Here is a 21,447-nt window from a genome sequence, read left to right as displayed (position 1 = left end):
CGGGGAGCTGATCATACATTGGGAGACAGAAATGTAAGGGAATGATTGCCCAAGACTTGCCCAAAGTCTACAACCTGGCGGTGGAACAGAGATTTACATCCCCTTCTGCTCCCAGTGTAGTCTGTTCGCTTCCCACCACATCGCCTCCCCTTCAGACACTGGGAAGACCCCAGAAAGAGCATGGGCATCAGATGTTAGTAAAGTGGAAACACTGGGCTCCTTAGTTTCAGCCCTTGGGTCCTGTGTGAGAGGGTAGTTCACAGGACACCCAAGTATGTTCCCAAATACCATTCCTAAAAATGGCTTGAATACTTCAAGTGCCTATAATTAATTGTGATTACTAGCTATAATGATTAGTTTAGCTCTCTGTGTTGTTTCTGAATGGATCACCAAGTTCAGCTTCCAGAATAATCTTTTACCTCTCAGTTGCTTAAAGACTTTCATGTGTCTTCCCAGCTCCTTCACTTGACATCAACACATTTTTATTGAACACATACTATGTGCTAGACAGTAAGCTAAGTTCCAGGAACCAAAATAACAAAAATATTCTCCTTCTCTTCAAATGGTTGTATCTGGAGGAGTAGCATGTTGGTAAAAGAATTGTTAAGCAGATCCTTGGTAGTCTGGAATTAAGAATATGATTAGTGACGGTTTAAGAATTAGTTTTCACCTGGATCTGTTCCTACATACCCTGTAAATTCCTGATAGTTTGGGAGCAACAAGAGAATCCCTCCTGTGGACTAATTCTCCTAATGACTTTCTCCCATACCTCAGTTTTCTTATTGGCATTTAGGCAGGAGACATTCCTCCCACCCCCATCGCCATCAGCTGGCTGATGCCTGATGCCCAGCTCCAGCCAGACTGTGCTGCTGCTTTGGGAATCCCTTGACATGACCTTGACCCCAGGCACCATAGACCATCATTGCAGAGGCTGCAGGCACCACCACTGAGGACCCCTTGTCTGGGCAACGACCCACAAAGCTGGAGATGGAGGTGTTCCAGGCTGTACCAGTAAGAGGACAGAGCCTGAACTTGTCCAGGAAGGACATGGGCAATGTTTGGTTACGGAATGAGCACAGATGCAGGACCACTCTCTCATTAACCTCTGGTCTTGTTTTTTACTATGCCTGCCACATCTTATCTTTGTGATCTTTAAAAAATAAAGTCATATCCTCACTTAGGACTTAGGGAAAAGGGACATTTTTAGGTAATGGCTTTTCTGTTCCCCTCACCCCCACATCTCTTCCCTTCATGCTACTCTTACCTCTCTCCCATAGAAACAAGAAGACTCAGTGTTGGTCATATTGGGACATCCTTTTGGGACCTTTGTGATACCCTTGTCCAGAGCTCTTCCCAGTAGAAGAGGGAATGCTGCCATTGGTGAACATTTAATGGCCATGGATACTTTTAACGGTTAATGGATTGACTGATCCATTTCTCCCCCTCTCTCTCTCTCTGTCTGACCTCATCCTTCTTGAGCCTGAAACTCGGAGGTGTAGAGAAGAATAGGAAAACACTTTTCTATCTCCATCCAAAGCATGCTCTCCAGGCCAGCCTCACCTTTAGTAAAGTAATTCACTAGTAATTTAGTAATACTTTAGTAAAGTAATTTAGTAATACTTGAGTAAAGTATTTCGATATGACTTATGTCTGTTCATTTTGGGTAGATTACTCAGTTGGAGGAGGAGGATTATTCCGAATCCTCAATATGTCATTTTTCTATTTTATTTGTATTTGGTTTATTGTCCCTGGCTCTAGGATTGGACACCTGAGCCCCTAGGGGCTGATTCAAGACTCTTCTGGAGTGATGGTCACTACTCTTTCTCCCCTGTAACAGTAAGATGCTTTTTCAAGCAGATGTGCTTTGAATCCTGATAAACATGTTTTCTTCTTCAGAGGCTTCCTGACCCACCTCATCAGTCCTTTCATGAGTTCTGAATTTTAGGGCGAGCTCAGTTTCACTCAACCCAGAAATGCTGCTACTCAGTCCAGGGTGATAATTGTTTAAGTGTAATTTTTCAACTTCAAACTATTGACATTTTGAACCAGATAATTGTGTTGGGGGTGGGGCTGCCACATAGAATGTTTAGCAGCCATCTTGGCCTCTCCTCACTAGATTCCTATAGCACACTCTCCCCAACCTCCCACCTTGCAAGCTGTCAAAATTAAAAACGTTTCCAGACATTGTCCAATGTTTCCTAGGGATAAAAATTACTCCTGATTAAGAACTATTGTTCTAGAGAAAAATAGACAGGGTGAGGGAGCAGACAAGTGTCTTGGGCTTTCTGGCAGGGTTAGTGTAGGTCTCGGGGGGTGGGCAGCATTTGAGCTAAGTTTTGTAGGATAGGAGTTACCTTGTCATCACAGAAATAAGAGTTTTTAAGGTACAAACAAGGAGGTGTTCATGGCCCTCTGTGAGGTCTTCTTGACCAAAAAATGACTCCTACCACTCCTGTGTATGCCTCTGAACATCCTAGGAATGGCCCGCAGCTGCTTGACTCTTGCCAGGCTCATTGTTACTCGTTCCAGCTGAGTAAATTGCATGTCCTCATGTCCAAATTCGACCTTTGCTGACCATACTTACTATGCTATGTACCATTTTGGGAAAAGGATTGGATTTCCAGAGCAAGATTCTCTAGAGGTGGGTTACTTTCTCTTAAACGTTAGGCTTACAGGTTGGATAGATTGAGGAATTAGGTTCTGCTGGGAGCTGCAAGTCTGATTACACTGAACCTGGTGCTGAGAATTCTGTGCATCACTTCAGATCATCTTATGATGGATCATGTCTGTTGTATAATCATTCACGAGAAGAGACCTACATTCCACCTCACCTGGGATGTGACTCATCCGGGGACATAATGAGCTCGGGGTGGAAGAGGAAGGAATCGGCATGGAGTGTGGGAGGAAGAAACTGGCATCCTCCTCCTCCAGTTGCTGAATCCCATGTTAACACTGGTGGGTGGTGGGAGTCTCACAGCAGGAGTAAATGAAACACATGGAAACATCAATGAGTTTAGCCATTTATTAATGCCACTCGATGGCAGGCTATGATTACAATCAGGTTTTAAGTACTGAGGTCCCCACCAAAGGACCCCCCTAATGTGGGCCTGGCAAAGCAGCACAGCACAGAGATGCAGGGAGAGCGGATGGGTTGGGCCATACACATCATACAAGCACTTTGGAGCACAGTCAGAGGGAGAACTGAGCTCTGCCACTGATGTGGGTTTTTTTTTTTTTTATATGACATAATTTAAAATACTACTACTAATAACAACAATATTTGAATTAGCCATACCACAAAACAGGAGTAGCATCAAACATGTTGGCTAAGTTATAGCACCAGGCAGTTCATGTCATGTGGTTTCTCCCCTGAAAGTGAATCATTGTCACTGAGCACCAGATACTGTCCCCTGGTTTCATCTGAAAGTCAGAGGGAGAAGAGCTAAGACCTGTGGTCTCTGGGGTAGCAACGTGTAGCTCTCAGAGTTTGAAGGATTTAAGCCAATTGATTGGGAAATGATGGTCTGAAACAATATAAATCTCCCAAACTGGTTTCAGAAACTTGATGGAAGTTATCCAGAACATTCGCTAAACATCTGAAAGCACCACATTGGATCGCTTGCACCAAGAAAGTCATCATACAACAAGTCATTCCCATAAGGAGGCAACTGTAGTATCCACAGAATGATTTCCCTTTCTAGAAAAGTATTCATTAGTCCCTTGAAATAAATTAACCCACAACTTTTCAGAGAACAGCGAACTCTACCAGGTGAAAGGCAGTGTAAACCACCCTGGGCTCGAGAACCTTGCTGTATTGAAGCACCAGACCCTGGGGTGGCCTCTTGGGTTCATGGCAGATGGGTGTCCAGTGTGTTTTGCTACACCTCTCACTTGCTTATTCAAGGTGGGAAGAAGAGAGGTCGTGTGTTAAGTAAACCAATGATGTTGCTTTCGTGTTGTCCCCCATGAGCACCGAAGAAATGGTAAAGACACTATCTAGGTTCTTGTCTTCAGAGTCTCCCCTCTCTGATTACAAGCATAGGGACCTGTCCGAACCCTGATGATCCAAAGCTGAGTGACTGTCAAGCAAATGACTGTGTCAAATGACTAACAGCAAGGCTATTTCTAGCCTGGAGTCCAGAATGACGGAGGCCACACAACGATCCCACAGGGCAGCCTCCACACAGGAAGGGAATGTGTGGGATGCATGATGAGGGGCTAATTTATTATCTTTGAGAAACTGGAGAAAGGCCTAGAATGGAGATTCAGGGCAGAACCTCCTCACACGTCTATCATCTTCACCACGTGGGTCATAAATAACATGGCCCATTTTGCGTATTAGGAAATGTGGCCTAGTTGAGTTTGCTGAGAATCACTAGGGATCCGGGTTTGTTCCTGAGTTTTGAAAGGCTGGTCATATCCAGGTCTCTGATGACATGCATAGGCCTCTGATAGCTAGTACAGTACCGGTGAAGTAACTCGGGCCCAGGGCTGACACTCAGCACCCCCCGAAAGCCCATACTCCACTCTAGGAACAGTCTTTGCAAACTGCATTGTTAGAAAAAACCAGGTTCTCCCCCACCACTCACGGCACTAACCATTTAAGCCTCTCCTCTCTAAAACCGTCATGTCACCAGAGACTGTCATCAGCCAGCAGTGTTTGCCTTTAAAGACAGAGAATACAAGAACCTCATCATCAGGAAATAAACTCCCTCACTTCAGGTAAACATAGCTGTTTCTGTCCTGTTTCTCTTCTCTCTTAAGTTCCATCCCAACCTTAGTATTTTATTTTCCACAGGAGTTTACCAGAATAATACACATTAATGGCTTGAAAAAAAAAATAAAAAGCACATCATATTAACAATGTTAAGCTTCTAGTGTCCAAGCAATAGAACTGGCATTGGCCGGCAATACCGTTACATGTTTGACAAATGTGGATGGACTTGTCCACTTGTACATCTATCTGTGTGTTTCTATCAGTCCTGCCCCCTTCTACATATTAGCACCGGTTTTCAATAGCACCATTCTGCTGAACGGATAGGTAATCCATGGGAGCTAAGGGACTCTGTGCTCCATGGGGAACAGTAAGTGCAGTCTACCTGTGCATGAGCCTCAGCTATGCTGCTCGTGACCTGAAGGCCCAATCCCCGCCCCCCAACCTCGCTCTCTGGGTTCAGTTCCTGTAAATGCCTCCCTTTACAAACCAGGAAAGTTGCCTTGCATTTGAGACCACAGCTGCCTAATCAGTGGTGAGAACATCCCGAACAAGCATTTTCACTTTCATTTCACTTTTTTGGACTCTTCTGACTTGCCTGCTTCCCCTAAGGGACAGACCTTCAAAAGTTAAGTACTGAGTATACTGGGGTCCTATTTAACGTCGCTTGGAGCTATCTATGGGTTTGTTTGTTTTTTCTCAAGACTAGAAGTTTGTATTAAGTTCTTGTGCTTAATACAGTGTACCTGGTTCTCTGACATATTTTGATTTTGAGCCCCATTTTATGTCCTGGGGTAGGCAGGAGTGTCTTGCAACCATGGACTTGACTATGGCAGCTGTTGTGTGTGAACCCCCAGTAAGAGAAAGACAGATGGACCTCTGAGTTGATGACTGAGGCAGGGAACGTGCTGGAGAGGAAAAGTCAGATGAGAAGACTCCTCTGCTCTTCCCCCAAGGAAAGGTATTTGCCAGGAAAGGGGTAAGTATAAAGGTCTGTGTTTCTTTTCTTACACTGGCAAGAAATTAATTTCTGTTCATTTCCTTTTTAAGAATTTCCATAGAAATTATTCTTGAGTCAGAATGTCTTCCCTATAATTAAGCTAAATCCTTTACTTTTATTAAAGTCTATAGTTTCTGACCATTTCCTCTTCTTCTCATGTCTCCAGGCCAGCATGGGAGTCTTAACAGCCCAGATGACGAGTCTACGTGGACTGAGTGATACAGCCAGCACCTTCTCTCCCTGCCCCAGTTGAGTACTGACTAAAGAAAGTGGCCCTTCACCTGGGTGAATTAAAGGAATGTTCCTGAAAGCTCTCCCATGACATATTAAACAGCAGCTTCCCCAAGTAGGGAGGAAAAAAAAGGAGGATTTCACCAAGGTAAATTAACAAGACTGTTTCCTGGATGCATGTGGCTCTATTTCCAGATACTCCTGAGGCAGTCTGGGAAAAATCTGGGGTCTTTGTTTTTCCTTTTAAGGCGGGAGAAGACATCAGTCACTGACTTACCTAATTTGGCACCTTTCCCAAGAACCCGTCCCAGGAGAGGCCTGAACTTCCTCGATATCTCACCGGCCTATCAGGGAGTAGCAAGCACTGTCATCCCACGCCTTCTGCAAAGGCATTCTGTGGCGAATAAAACACAGCGGATTTTGTTTTGAACCAAAGTTGAACCCGAAAAACTTCAATGAAGTGGTCCCTGGGGCTAGAATGCGGGAGAGTCAGTCAGCAGGCGGCTGTGGTCTGTGGTGGGGGGTGGCTTCCTTCTGGACTTAGAATGCTTTGGGGTTTTTGAGTGACTGTGGCTTTCTTGGCCTTCGGGTGTGGACGATGTGTGTCTGGGAACATGTGAGGCAGCACTGAGCCCTCACAGTGGGCATGGAACATTTCTTCATGGTTTTCAGTGTCTGGCAGAAACTGGTTGATAAGTTGTCCTTGGTACAAAGTAAATCTGTGGAAGGAGAGAAAAATAAGAAAAACAACACAAAAAAACAAAGATTATCCTTTGTAAGTGAATGAGCACAACTTCTATGAATGGAAGATGTTACATGTCTACCCAGAAAGGCTTCGTAGTAATTCATAGTAGTTGACACCCACTGAATGGTGATTATGGAACAGACAAGGTACAAAGTGTTTGTGTTAAACTGAATTATCAGTCACAGTGCTTCACTCCTGTGTAACACAGCTCCATATACGTTCCCACCCTTGCCATGGCGGCCCGGTGGGGGGTGAACACGTCACGGCTCGACTTTGGCTTCAGTCCAATACTTGCTTTGGACAATGTAGTATCAGTAGAGATGATCCCTATGGGGCCTTGGGAAGTGCAATGTGGTGAGCCCGCCCTGATGAGCTTCTGCTGTCCCCAGGAGAAGGACCTGGTTCGTGCAACTAGTGGACTGCGGAGGATGGGAGACACAGGGAGCAAACCTAGACAGAACCTCCAGCTTGCAGCCAAGGCCAACCAAGGCCAAGCTAGGTTAGCTGAACCTTAGCTGACCCACAGACGCTGAGCTAACCACCCATGATTGTAGTTTTAAGGCCCTGGGTTTAGAGGTGTTTGGCTCTGCAGTATTTTCATGCCATCGTTGAATGCAATGTTTCACAAGCACTGCTTTCCGTAATCTCCCCAGCAGGGCTATCAGGCCAACAGGAGTCTTTCCATTATTACAAACGAGGCCCTACAGAAGTTAAGGTCCTGCACAATGTTCCCCAGCTGGTATGGGGCATAGCCAGAGCTAAACAGAGACAATGTTGACTCTAGAGCTTATGGTTTTATCAATCATATCATTCAAAGCACCAGACGATAACCCAGCTAGCTGACCAGCCAGCGGATTCTGAGCAGAGCTCTGCAGAGCAGAAGATACAGATGTATGAAATGTGATCACTGCCCTCCAGAAATGGACTGTTCAGGTGAAAGAACAAAACATATGTGCATAATTCCCACAAGAAGCACCCAGTGAACTACCTAGAGTCTAATCCTTGTTCTACTCTGACAGGTCTAAGCAAATAAGTCCCTCATTGTTTTTCTCCCCCTTTGGCCCTGATTTCTTTATCCACGAGGCGGGGACTTTCTCAGGGACTACCAGCACACACATTCTGGGAGCGGTACTCAGACTGGACTGGTCCACGGACTCTTGAGCTGGAAGAAACTCACTAAGGACCTGAAGAGCAGATTTTCTTTCTCTAAAGTGAAATTGTTTCAAAGTTTGCCTCAGTGCCTCTCTGAGCTCTGGTTGCCTTGCTTTTTCTTTTTAACAGAAGAGATCTGAATAGTTTTGAAGAAAAACTTTTTTCACAAATTGAAGTAATATCCTCTTTATCCAAAAACCATGACGGTATTTTTTCCTCTTTATGTTTTTTTTTTCCCACGGTCAGGTCATGAAGGCAAAAAAAAAAAAAAAAAAGCTTTTAATCTCCTCAGAGCTCATCATTCGCTTGACACCAGCTTGTTTTTCTGTGAAGAAACAAAAACGTATTTGGTTAGCTGTCAGAGTCCTATTTTGTTTGCAGGTTCGAACAGCAGTTGGGAATTGGTAACACACAGTGTTTGTAGAGCCCAAAAGGTCTTCACTGCGGAGTCTTTTCTTCTTCAGGCCTCTTCTTTAAGCCTATTATAAAATCCAATCGCTCCTGAAATCCACAGGGAAGTTTCTCAGGTGCTCTCCTTCAGAAGGCGTACGTGTTTCAGCCAAGGATTCCTCCCGTGACTTCTGGCCAGGTATCGTGTGGGTTGCTGTTCAGAATGAGGTGAGAATTCCTTTGTAGGCTGCTGGCTTTGGAGCAGGGCCGGCAGGGTGCCTGGTGCCCTGCCTGGTGGCACAGGCCTGCTGCAGTTTCTTAGCCGCATCTCCTGAAGCCCTTGTGGGTGGCAGCTGGAGGAGAGCCAGGCGGCATAGCTCTCTGCCCCACGACTCCCCTGACGTGAGCAGGGGAGTGCTCTGGGGCTACTTCAGGAGAGGAAGAAGACAGAGGCAGTGTGAAAGGTCAGCTTGCCTTCCTTCTCTTCATGAAGCTTCTTTTGGCCGTACTGGCCCACATGGATCCCTGCTGTGTTAGTCTCCAAACTTGCATTATTATACAATATTTGCTTAAACATGGTACTATATTCTATCTTGAACTGTTCTATAAGTGGTGGTATGAGCCTTTTCTGCTAAGGCTCTAGTGGGATCTCTCGAGGGTGTCTACCATTCTAAAAAAGGCTTCCTAGAGGTTCCCAAAGTTCTTACCTGTTGTAGGCTGAACCGCATCCTCCAAAGTTTAAGTGTCCCCCAAAGTGGCAGTGCCATATGTGAATGTGAATGTGACCTTATGTGGAAATGTTTTTTTTTCTTTTTTTTAAAGATTTTATTTATTTGACAGAAAGAATGAGAGACAGTGAGAGAGGGAACACAAGCAGGGGGAGTGGGAGAGGGAGAAGCAGGCTTCCTGCTGAGCACGGAGTCTGATGCGGGGCTCAATCCCAGGAACCTGGGATCATGATCTGAGCTGAAGGCAGATGCTTAAGGACTGAGCCACCTAGGGGCCCCACGTGGAAACAGTTCTTTGAAGGTGTAATAATGATGTAAATTAAGATGAGGTCAGAATAGCGTGGGCCCTTAATCCTTGATAATGACTAGTGTCCTTATAAGAAGAGGTGGAGAGTCCATAGACTATGGACTCTGAAAAACAACCTGAGGGTTTTGAAGGGGCAGGGGTGGGGGTGGGAGGTCGGAGGAACCAGGTGGTGGGTATTAGGGAGGGCACGGATTGCATGGAGCACTGGGTGTGGTGAAAAAACAATGAATACTGTTACGCTGAAAATAAATAAAAAATTTAAAAAAAAAAAAAACAATGAATACTGTTAAGCTGAAAAGAAATAAAAAATTTTTTTAAAAAGATGAATATTTGTGCTATATTAAATTTAGTTTCCTTTTGAAATTAAAAAAAAAAAAAGAGGAGGAGAGACCGGCACACACAGTGAAGAGAAAGCCATGGGAAGACCCTGACATCAGAGGGAAGCTGGCCCTGTGCTGACAGAACGAGAGACTGAAGTGACCCAGCTACACGCCAAGGAAAGCCAGGGACTGTCAGCAACGAAGAGAGGCTAAGACAGAGAGCATGGCCCTATCAAGACTTTGATTTCGAGCTTCTGGCCTCCAGAAGTGTGAGAACACATTTTTGTTGCTTTCAGCTGTGTAGCTCTTGGTAGCCGGGTACAGTAGCCCCCAAGACAGTAATGCACCTTCTCCCTGTGACAATAATCGTAACTGAAATACAACAGATCGTGCACTCACCCCGCAGCAGGCCACATACTTCCTCTGTACTATCTCATTTGATCTACGTGGAAGTGTACTATGGGTATGGCTCTGCTTTTAAAAACTGAGGGTTCTGAAAAGTCTTAGTAACTGGCCCCATACTGCATAGCTGGTATGGAGCTGTGACTGAGATCCGAATGTTGTTTCAGAGAAGGTTCCCAGGGTGCCACCAAGGGAATGAAGCTCTTGTACTGGCAATGGGGGATGGGATGGGAAGGGGGCCACATGGACAGATCTTTCTGGAACACAGCCTCTTCACTTGCTCCACACAGACCCTCAGCTGTCAGGTTAGGTGACACCCACGGGACAGAGAGAGGCTCAACCACGCTTTGTGTTCTTGCCGGATCTTGCCTGAACCATGACATAAGGAAGCCTGCTTTTCAATGGTCCTCAGAGTCCTGGGAGCATGCTGGGTCCTGGGGTCCTCCTGCTCGAGAGTGGGGCACTCGAAGGAAGAACGGACGTGGTGGCCTAAATGGGGAGCCTGTGTTCCAGGCCCATGTTGAGCAGCTCATTTAGACAATGACGTGAGCCCAACATTGTGGCATGGCTTGACTGCACAGTTCTCTTTCTTATTATAAAACAATGAAGGCTTGTTGTGTTCATCAGCACACTGGATCCCAGCCGAAGCACACACAATACTTGTAATTAGGGGCAACTTGGAGAGGAGATCCCAATTTGGCTCTGTCGGTTCAACAGAAACCAAGCTTGGAAATTTAAAGGGACAGTTAAAAGCTTGTTTCTTTGTTGTCAGCTGTGTCTAGGCTGAAAGGATAATATTTTGCCCACAAAAGAAAGTTGAAAAACAATTTCAATATTGCTGACAAATACAGTTTCTGTAAGAGTCTGTGTTCCTTGAGGCCAGGAGCTGTATTTTACTTCTTTCTGTAGCCTCAGTTTTTAAGCACTTGTCTAGGACGTATCTTGTGATCCTTTATATTTGCTGAATAAATGAAAACATGAAATCCTATTCATCTGAAAGAATATTCCAGAATAGAAAGTTTGCTGACTCCAATGTTCATTTGTACCAACTCGGGGTCTATGTACTGTCCTTTTTACTTTCCTTATTCTCTTTCTTGCCTTCTCTATCCCTCATTCCTGAAATTTAAAACAAAACAGAAAAACAACAACCAACCTAGGAAGAGTGGTGTGTGTATGAGTTTTGCTTTTGTTTTTTAATCATTATGAATGTAATGTCTAGGATATACCTGGTAGTCAGTAAGTATTTCTGGATAAATTAAAAAATACCTAAACATACTTAGGGTTTTACTATGTAGTCTCTACTATGGAAATGGTAGTTCTGACTTAGAATTTAAATCATTAACAACTTAGATGGCATCTAAAGGAAATAAAATGGCCTGGAGGAAAGCAAACTTTACGTGGAATTCATATCTGATCTTGTAAGATGGACACAGGGCATATGTTAATTGTGCTGGCTGGCTGGCTGACAAGATTCCAGGCACTAAATGACTTATTTTCAAAGCATTTTAGAGGACAAGGGGGTAAGGGTGGGTGGTGGGTTTTTAAAATCAAGGAATTTCTTGGTGCTACTCTTCATGTTGTTTCTATATGAGTAAGCATGGCTCGGCCTTCAAGAGAAGCTCATAATTAACTTTTGTTGCCCTGATAATTGTTGATGAGTGGAATTCATTGCTATTTATATCTGTTGCCAGCCAGCTGTTAGTCGTCATCTTCTCAGTGTGAGATTTCAAGAGAAGTCATACCAAGTATGCATTTAACCTGGTTCTGATTATTGAAGATTGCACTGTCCAGCAATCAAACAGTTAAAGACCATCTACATAGGTCCCCTGGGTGGCTTAGTTGGTTGGGTGACTGCCTGCCGCTCAGGCCATGACCTTGGAGTCCCAGGATCAAGTCCCTCATCAGGCTCCCTGCTCGGCAGGGAGTCTGCTTCTCCCTCTGACCCTCCCCCTCCTCATGCTCTTTCTCATTCTCTCTCTCTCTCAAATAAATAAATAAAATCTTTTTAAAAAAAGACCATCTACATAGAATTTAAAAATAAGAGCCCATAACACTGGACGTGGTCAAAGAGGACTATATTGCAGCTTCAATTATGTAAAAATCAACAAAACACTGATGGGTTCTATAACCTTAACATTTTAAAAACATGGTACAATAGAAGGTTATGAAATGACATGAAAGGAAGAGGGTCTCAAATTCGCCTTCTGGCTTCTCAAACTTTCATGTGCACAAATCACCTGGGAATCTTGTTTAAATGCAGATTCTGATTCAGCAGGTCTGCGGTGAGGCCCGAGATCCTGCACATCTAACAAGCTCCCAGGTGAGGCCAAGGCAGCCGGTCCACAGACCACATTTTGAGTAGTAAGAATCTGGAAAACTAAAAGTTAGTTACACCTCTGAAAATGAGCCCTAGTAGTTTTTCTTAGAGTTTCAAGTAAGGTCCATGATAGCCATCCTCAAATGTAATTTGGTCAGAAAGTAACTGCACATGACAATCACTTCTACAGCATTTTCTCCCTCAGTGTATTGCATTCAGAATTTCCAGCTCAAAACTCCCTCGTGGCCTCCCCATCTGTCTAGGAAACCAATCACAGGGCACTCCTACCTAAATGATTCATGGGCCTATCAACAAACACATTCCAAACAGAACTCATTTCCTTTCTTCATTCTCAAACCCACTGTTGGGCACAGGATGCCTAGTGAATGGTAGCCTCCTCTATTCGGTGGCCCACGTTGGAAATCTGGGCTCATCCTCCCTCTTATTCCCCCAGGAACAGAGTCCTGTCACATTAGCTCTTGAATCCACTTCCTTCTCTCCACCTGCACGTCTACCACCCCAGCTTATATCACATCTATCTCTGGCTTGGGGGACAGCTGCATCTCTGAAGTGGTCTTCCTTGTCTACCTTCCAATGGCAGCCAGCATGACTTTCTCATCTCCATACCCCTGTCTAGAATATTCCAGTGCCCCTTTGCCCCTTCTGCCCTGAGGATAAAGTCCAAACTAACTGGCATGCTTCCTAAGCTCCAGCTTTCCCCTCCAGCCCTACCTTTCCTAACTTCCCTTAACCTTCAGGGAGCTTGAGTTAGGCTTCTGCGCCATGACCTTGTATTCTTCCTGATTACTGCAGAAACCAAAAGCCTCTCCAGGAACCTCCTGCCTGACCCATCTACTCATCCTTCACTTCCTCCACAGGCCTTCCCTGCACTCCCCAGTTTGCAGTCAATGCCTTTCCAAGAACTCTTGTAACATCCTCACTTCCCTTCTCAGTGTCACTGGGTTGCGGCTTTGTTTCTTGATTGACATGATGTTTACACGGAGTTGGTCAGGGTCCAGCAAATATGTGCTGAGGAAGAGCACGATCTGTCAACAAGGAACCTCTAGGGAAAATCTTCTCGGCTACAAACTCTAATGGTGGTCTCCGTGGAATGCCAGCCCCCCTCAGTCCTTGGAAGGAGGCGAGGAATAGATTAACAGATCGCAGCCTTCACTACCTCTCATCCTGAAGAAGCTTCAGAACACGACTACCGCTGGGGACCACCAACATGATGGTTTTCAAGAGTCTTTCTCTTAGCTGCTGGTGTCTAGTAGTCAGCTTTTGAACGAGGGGCAGAGTAAATTCAGTCTGAGCCTCTAAATCCCGATCTCGGGACTACATCTATAAGAGGCATTCTCTACTTTGTAACGGATGTAACTATCAAAAAAATCCTCTCTCCCTACCTAAAAACCTTCTCTCTAGGTTTTTAATTTAATTAAAAAAAACCTCACATATCAGTGAAGCCCCAGAAACCAATGAAATAGACATTAGAATTCATGCTCGGACCTATTCATAAATGGATAAGAAAACTCTTAGTCTATTGAAATGAAGTAAGGTGCTCGAGGGAGGTAATCGAACTGGTTTGTTGATGGAATTTTTTCTTTTCAAACCCACTCAATACCTGCTATTTAAAATCTTCACAATACCTCTAGAAGGCCTGTGTTATTATTCTCCTTAGAGCCAAAAGGAAACAGGCTCAGAGCATTACATAACTTGCCAAGGTCACAGAGATAGAAAGGGGCTGCTATGGGACCCACACCCATTGCTGTCTGATTCCAACGCTGGATTCCTTCCACCCTGGAGAGAGCGAGGCCTGTGAAGAGAAGGCGACCTGGCCTGAGACTCTGGCTCTGCCATCAGCCCTCCATGTGTTCACGAACAGGCCTCTTAGCCTTTCCAGGTTGGAGTTCAACACACTTAACATGATGAAGGTGACCACAGGTCATTCAACCTGGGAAGCTTTCTGAAAGTGGAGGTTGGATGTGGCAGACAACATGGATACTCCCCTGCTCAGGTCTCCCTCCTCAGATTTTTTGGTCCACTTTCATGTGTCACCCCCACCCCCGCCCCCAGGGCCAGCATCCCTATTCTTCAGCCACTAATACCCAGAGACCCTGGCTCTTTTGGAGGAGTGCCCGCTGTATCTGCAGGAGCTCATTTGTCTCTCCATGTAGAGAGCTTTTAACCTGCGAATTCCCCTCCCCTGGGGTGGCCCTTGGCCGATGGCTGAAAAGTGTGGGAGCATGGAAGTCCAGCTCTGGGACCTCAGGAGCAGACGGCTCTGATGCACGATGTACTCCCCGGAGCTCCCCCGTGGGACCAGGCTGAAGCAGCAGCCTGGCCGTGATTTCTCCCTCTTCTGTCCTGCTGCCCCTACTCCCCTCACAGTCTCTCTCGGGAGCATTTCTGAAATGGATCCCTTGCACCGAATCTGCACCTCAGAGCTGTTTCTGTGGCGCCTGAGCTAAGCCAGCGGTGCGGCATTGACAGAGAGGGCCGCTCGGCCCCTGACCGGTTTCCTGAGGAGGACGGGCGCGTCTCTCAGACATTTCTGACAAAGCAGAAGAGATTCTCGTCTGTGTAGGATGTCATCACCCTGAGTGCGCTCTGAGGCAGGAAAATATATGAGGTAATCCCTCAAGGAGTTAGCGTCAAACCTGACCAAATTGATAGCTTGCTCTGAGTGGAGCTGGCTGGCCTCTTCAGCATGAAGATTCTGGCGCAAAAAATGGGGACTAAAACCATCCACAATGACTTCACACGGGACACCTTATTTATGAAAAGCTCTCTCCCCGCCCAGCAGTCATTCATTCACCCACCGTCACTCTTCTTGCAGGCCTCTTGGCTGCATTTTCGGAATTCTGGAGGTTTGGGCTCGTGATCACACACGCATCGGTCTTCAGTCGTATTGTCCTCTGAGGAGACACAATGGACGGTCCTCTTCTGAAAGCCACCCCCACAGGAAGCGGTGCACTGAAAGAGAGGGGCGCACGGAGAGTCACAAGTCTTCCCCATGGCACGACGGGGTCTCTAACGCCGCTGTGCTCAAGCAGGGGAAAGTCTCCATGGCCAGGAATCGTCTTGAAGGAGTCAGGGAATAAAGCACTAGTCATCTGGGGATGTGAATTGAGGAGTCTATACTACTGACTGTGAACTGAATTCGGTTAATTTACTGTGGGGTTCCCTGAAGAATGTGGACAAAGGTGAAACAGCAGGAAAAAATAGAACAAAATTTCATATCTAGGTCCTGGTGCCTCAGAAATCCAGCTTCTCTGCACTCGTTTTGATTTGGGGCTGGGAATCAGATGTGAGGAAAGAGAAATGAGAGAGGAAAACCATGGAGGGATGGAGAGAGAACGTGGAATGGGCCCCGCTCGATCTTGCTGTGGCCTCAAGCCACACAGGCAACATGGCACCAGAGGCAAGATGGCTTGCAGCTGCCTACAAACCAAAGGGAATTCTCTGGCCCGCAAAAGCGGCCTGTGATTCCTGGGGCCGTGAGAACATCTGTCTGGACTTACCACATACACTCTTGAAAAAAAAAAAAAAAAAAGCCTTTTTATTGTGTTTATCTGTAGAACATAAAATCCACTCTTTTAACCGTTTTTAAGTATAGCGTCCAGTGCCTTAAAAGTGCATTCTCACTGTTGTGCAATCATCACCTCTATCCATCTCTAGAACTTTCTCATCTTTCCAAATTGAAACACTGTTCCCATAAATAAGAACTCCTTCATCTCCCAGCCCCAGCCTTAGCCCCTGGCAACCACCATTCTATTTTTTGTATCTATGGATTTGACCTTTGTAGATACCTCATCTAAGTGGGATCATACGATATTTGTTCTTTGGTCCTTGCTGATTTCAATTAGTGTAAAGTCTCCAAGGTTCCTGTACATTATCGCAAGTGCCAGAATTTCTTTTAAGGTGGAATGATATTCCATTGCCTGTTTATACCACACTTTGTTTATCCATTCATCTGTCGATGGATACTTGGGTTGTTTCCACATTTTGGCTCTTGTGGACCCCAGATACTCTAATGATTAACATCTACTTCATGTTTTATTACTTTTAGCCTTTTCTTTCTTATGTAATCAAAACCTCCCAGAGGGCAGAAACCAGTAAGAAACAACTACTGAGCTGATCCCGAGGAAATAGAAGTGTGCAACAGAGGCCAGTGGGAAGAACAAGGGAAGTTAGTCAGCCAGAATCTGGCAAAGAGCCCTGGACCAGGATTCCAGAGATGGGCTTTTCCACCTACTTTACATTGTCCTGGATCATTTACTCAACTTCTCACTTTATTTCTCTGTAAAATAATGCTGTTAGATAAAGCAAATGACTGCCTTTCCTGCTCTCTTCTCCTAAGGGTCTGATGGAGCCAGGCTGGGCTAGTTCTGGGTGCTGAAGTGCTCTAGGCCCTCTTGGGCAGGACAGATGAAGATGAAAGAACGAATCCCAAGCCAAGCACAAAAATAAGCAGATAGGTCACTGTCCATGCATTTATTATTCAAAGAAAATGACTTGTGAGTAAAGAAGATGCATGAATTTATGTTGTACTTTATTGGAGGATTAAGCAGGAACCATGGTGGCTAATTTGGGTTTTGCTAATGGTAGTAATGCTGTGAGTCTGGGGTTGTAGAGAGAAGCTACACCTCTCTCCATGCTCAGTTCCGCTTCTTTGGAACCAGCAACAATAAGGAATCTTGGTGTAGAACTGAGCATCCCAAAATAAGGATGGGGCTAACGCTGATTAGTTGAATTCCATGCTAGTCTCATTCAGTCCTGGATGACTATTCAGTCAGAGCCCCAGGTTTCTCTTCAGCTTAAACTGGCCTGTTTGGAAATGTTGATTCCCAGGGTTCAGCAGGTGACTAGCAAAGATTCACCTCTGAGAAGCTATAAATCTCTGGTTCGCTACCACTCAGCCAACATGGATGGCATGGAGAACTATGAAGAGGAGGAACCACTAGATGTCTTAAAACTAATGCAAGCATCTTCACTGAATAATTTTCTTGCACTTACTACTAATACAGGGTAGGCCCAGTTCTAAGTGCACAGGAGATATCCTTGAGTTCAGTCATGGTAACAACAATGGAAAGTCAGATTTGTTTTCTGCTTCTGCTGATGTAGAAACAGGTCCTCCATTCTCCTGACTTTCCTTTGTCTTGTAGCATTTAATGGGCATGGAGACCTATGTCTTCCAAATCTGAAAATTTTCTTCTACTATCTACTAATTTTCTTTGACCACCTCATTTCTATCCCATCTCCATTCTCCCTCTTGGAATATTATTTTGATATTGTATCTCCTGGTCTGATCCTCTACTTTTCTTATCTTTCATCATATTTTCTTTCTGTCTTTGTTCTCCTTTTCTTGAGAGATTTCTCCACATTATTTTCCCAATCCTTCTACTTACTTTTTTTACTTTTGCTATTCTAAAAAATTTTAAGATTTTCTTATATTCTCTGAATACTCTTTTTATATAGCTGTACTAGGAAGCTAGGTCATGGATGTCATCTCTTGTTTCTCTGAAGAGATAAAGTTTGTCGGCGGCGGGGAGAGGAGTTTGATGTTTCTTTCAAGGTCTCTGTTCCTTGGGGTTTCTTTTGTTCCGTTTTCTATTTTGTCCTTGGTGTGATAGATTTTTTTTTCAATGTCCAGTAATCCTAGGCTCTTGACTTATGATGAGTTACCTGTGAGCTGACCGGAAGTTTCATGGGTGGCAGCACTTACTGAAAGGTAGCTTTATATAAGGTGATCGGGAAGAGATCTGTGTTGTGTGGGGTTTTTTTCTCTTGAGGCTAACTCTGTTCCCTGTCTTTGTGGAGCTCTATCGAGGAAAGGAGGATGGTAGGTACTGTGTATATTTTCACTTAATCAATGGTGAGAGAAGTTCTTTTGTCCTCACCAATCATGACTGATTCCAAGGTTTCTCTTGGTTTACTTCTCCAGCAAGAAGACTTCTATGCTGTGGTCAGCAAAGATCTTAAGAGCCAAATGTCTCTCTTTACAAACTTTCAACCAACTCTCATCCCCCAACACCCAACCCCCTCCCATGTCCCCCCTAACAGCTGCCTCAGAGAAAATCTCTGCTATGGACAGTTCTTGGCTTTCTCTACCATGCTAAGTCAACTTTAAGTTTGGCTATCTGCTTCTAGCTTCCAAAATTTTATTGACTCCTTCGATATTGTGTCCTGTTCTCTTGTCTTTGTGGATTTGTGGCACTTTTAATTTTCACCTCTTTTATTTAATGCAGTTTGGGGAACAGAGGCAAATGAATATGTTCAACCCATCTGCATGTGTTACTTGCACTCTAACAATTTGCCTTTTTCACTTAATTATAGGCGCTGGAGGTCAAGAGCAATCCCAAAGGCTGGCTTGGTAGGTGTTGGCCACCCTTCAAGTCCCCTCATCTTTGACATGCACAACTGATGACTTTCTGACCCATGGCTCTTCCAGGGAAACTTTAACTCATGTCCACGTCCAGGAGGCAGTTACCTCTAACTTGCTCTAAAGAAATTTTCAACTTCTGTTGTTAGAAAGTTTTACAACTGAGAAATATGGGTCTACCTCATTCTTAAAAGGGCTGAACTATAACAAATTAATAGACTGACCAGTTCTATCAGAGGATATTACGTTATTTTTAGGAATTGCTATTACAAACACTATGGCAATGAACATCTTTATCGTCATCTAGGATTATGTTTGATGGTATATTTGTGGGCAAAATTGTTACAGGTAGAACTGTTGGGTGAGTCTATGTATTTTAAGTTTTTCCATGATTTTAATGCTTTCTGCTCTAACTCCAGAAGATGATTATAATTGAAAAAATGTGCTGGAAATTGAAGAACAACAACCATACAAAACCTCATTTTACAACCTGGATGCTACCTAAGTGCCAAAATGAGAAGCAGACTGCATTCTTATAGGCAAACGGGGCTGTTTTTGACAATTTCATCTTCTCAATGAGTTCCCTAAGAGCAGGATATGCTTCACACATCATTACTATAACATTTGCTGGACTATCATTATCTTTCCTGCCAGAAAGAATATTGGTCAGCTTTCCTTTACAATGAACAATGATGTACTAGAGCCTCAGGGAATTGACAGACTTACAAACTTCCATCTGTAGTTGTTTATCTTCTGTGGGGTTTTGTGTTCCTGAAGGGGGCCCAAATTTTTAACATGTTCATGATAGTTCATGTTACATCAATTATCTTCTAAGGATCACATGTGATTTGGTTAGTGATCCTTATATTGTTATCCATGGTTCCAGGATATATTTTTTTTAAGATTTTATTTATTTATTTGAGAGAGAGAGAGAGCGAGCACTACTCGGGGGATGGTCTGATGGAGAAGCCGACTCTCTGCTGAGCGGGGAGCCTGATGCAGGGCTCAATCCTGGGACTCTGGGATCATGACCTGAGCCAAAGGCAGAGGCTTAACCAACTGAGCCCTCCAGGCACTTCCCAGGGTATTTTTGAGGAGCCTAATCCTGCAACACACATTTATTCATTAGGTATTATCTTCTCAGGTTCTGAAATCAATGACGGATGAAGAAATTAGGTTCTGGAGTAACTGAATTTCTAGTGAAAAGGGAAATGAAGTCATTTTCTGAGGGAGATACTGTGAGATGCCCAAATATAAAGTGATTAAATTACATTTACATGAAAAAATTACAATTGCACGTGACACCAGTGTCTCTTTTGGTAATTCATCAGGAATCAGCATTAGACGCCAGTAGAAATAGGGATTCACAGAAAGTACTATGTGCCCTGGCTATCTAATGAAGTGGTTGGCATCATTCTTCTTTGTCTCCTGGGCATTTTTTCAAGCTATAAAAATAATAAATAGTGCATTTTAAAAATATTTTTGCGGGTTAAATGATTCATGTGCAATGTCCCTTTAGCAATAATGAATCATCTTGTTCTTCCTGGATTTGAGTGGGTGATATCCAGAGACTAGCACAACTTTGAGTTGGATGTATCAGCAGAAGCCTTTTTCAAGACCACATGCCAGCATGTGAACTGGTCATGCAGCGTGCAGGAGCGACCACATCGCTCTGAACAATGCGGATCAATAAGGATATAGCAGCTGCAAAATATCCGAGGGCATTATGTGCGGCAAAATACTACGCTGGCCTGTGTCAGAACAATCAAAATACACAAGAACAAGGCACTTTAAAAATATTAATGGTTGAAGTATTTGTATATCAGATCCTCTTGGCTCCCTGTCTCCCAGCTGTTGGCCTTTGATCCGTCCCCACTGAGGTGGTAACCAGCTTTGTGAAAGCACAGCCCAACCCATTGGCCTGCACCTCCTATGTCTATGCTGTGTGCCTCTCACCTCCCGACTCCAGGCTTTTCTTGTTGAGACATGAGACACGGTGGGGTCTTTCCATTGCCCACACGTGAATAACCCAGGACAACAGGGGATATTAGTCATCTGAGAGGACACTTTTTACCCACAATCCCGAGAGATAGGAGCCAATAGGGTCATCTCCTCCCTTCCTGCCCCCAGACAAACTACCCTAAGAGGCAGTAGTTCACACAGGTTTTAGAAGACCTTCTTTAAAGAGCAACCAGTTGTCCCTGACCCCGAACAGCAGTCATTTAGGACAAGAGGTCAGTCTGGTAACGTACCACCTCATACTCAATTCCCCTCCTTTCCTGTCTCCTTCCTCTTTCCTATCACCTCCACTTCCTTGACATGGTATTTCCTAATAAAGTATCAGATTTGGCCTTAAGACTCTATTTTCTAGAGAATCCAGGATATGACCCATCAGATTGATGGCAGAAACTGTCTATGGTAGAATTTTTTTTGTTTTCAGTGTCACGGATACAGTTATTTATATAACAACTAAACTTTGTGACAACAATAAATCTTTTCCTTATTTGAAGTTTAATTTTTTGTTTGTCTCCATCCAACAGGCTGGCCATCTGGCAAGCTGATCTGTGGTTTGACAAGATCTGAAACTCACAAAATCAGGCTAAGTCTCAAGCTTCAGGGTGTATCCACTACTGACTGCTTCAGGACAAGCCCCAGGACCCAAGGTGTTGGGACCCAAAACCGTCTTTCCTTGGGCTTTGTGCCTCTGGGATAATATTGGTATTTGATCTGTTGTCTTTTGACGGTATTTGAACTTTTCT

At 44.4% G+C, this 21,447-nt stretch overlaps 1 protein-coding gene across 1 annotated transcript in view; it reads right to left on the bottom strand.

Moving 5' to 3' along the window:
* Positions 1-3,009: 3,009 nt before the first annotated feature.
* The window catches only part of ADAMTS12 (ADAM metallopeptidase with thrombospondin type 1 motif 12), a 291,803-nt gene continuing 273,365 nt past the window's right edge, over positions 3,010-21,447 (bottom strand). Inside the window, exons 23-24 of the mRNA XM_080803336.1 lie at positions 15,126-15,279; positions 3,010-6,664 (exon numbers count right to left, since the gene is read on the bottom strand). Coding sequence (XP_080659462.1) covers positions 6,486-6,664; positions 15,126-15,279 — 333 coding nt within the window. The 3' untranslated portion in view covers positions 3,010-6,485. The remainder of the gene's footprint in view (positions 6,665-15,125; positions 15,280-21,447) is intronic.

This window comes from Martes martes (assembly GCF_963455335.1).
Source record: "Martes martes genome assembly, chromosome: 5".
Classification (NCBI taxonomy): domain Eukaryota; kingdom Metazoa; phylum Chordata; class Mammalia; order Carnivora; family Mustelidae; genus Martes; species Martes martes.
This window is presented reverse-complemented; position numbering and strand designations above follow the sequence as displayed.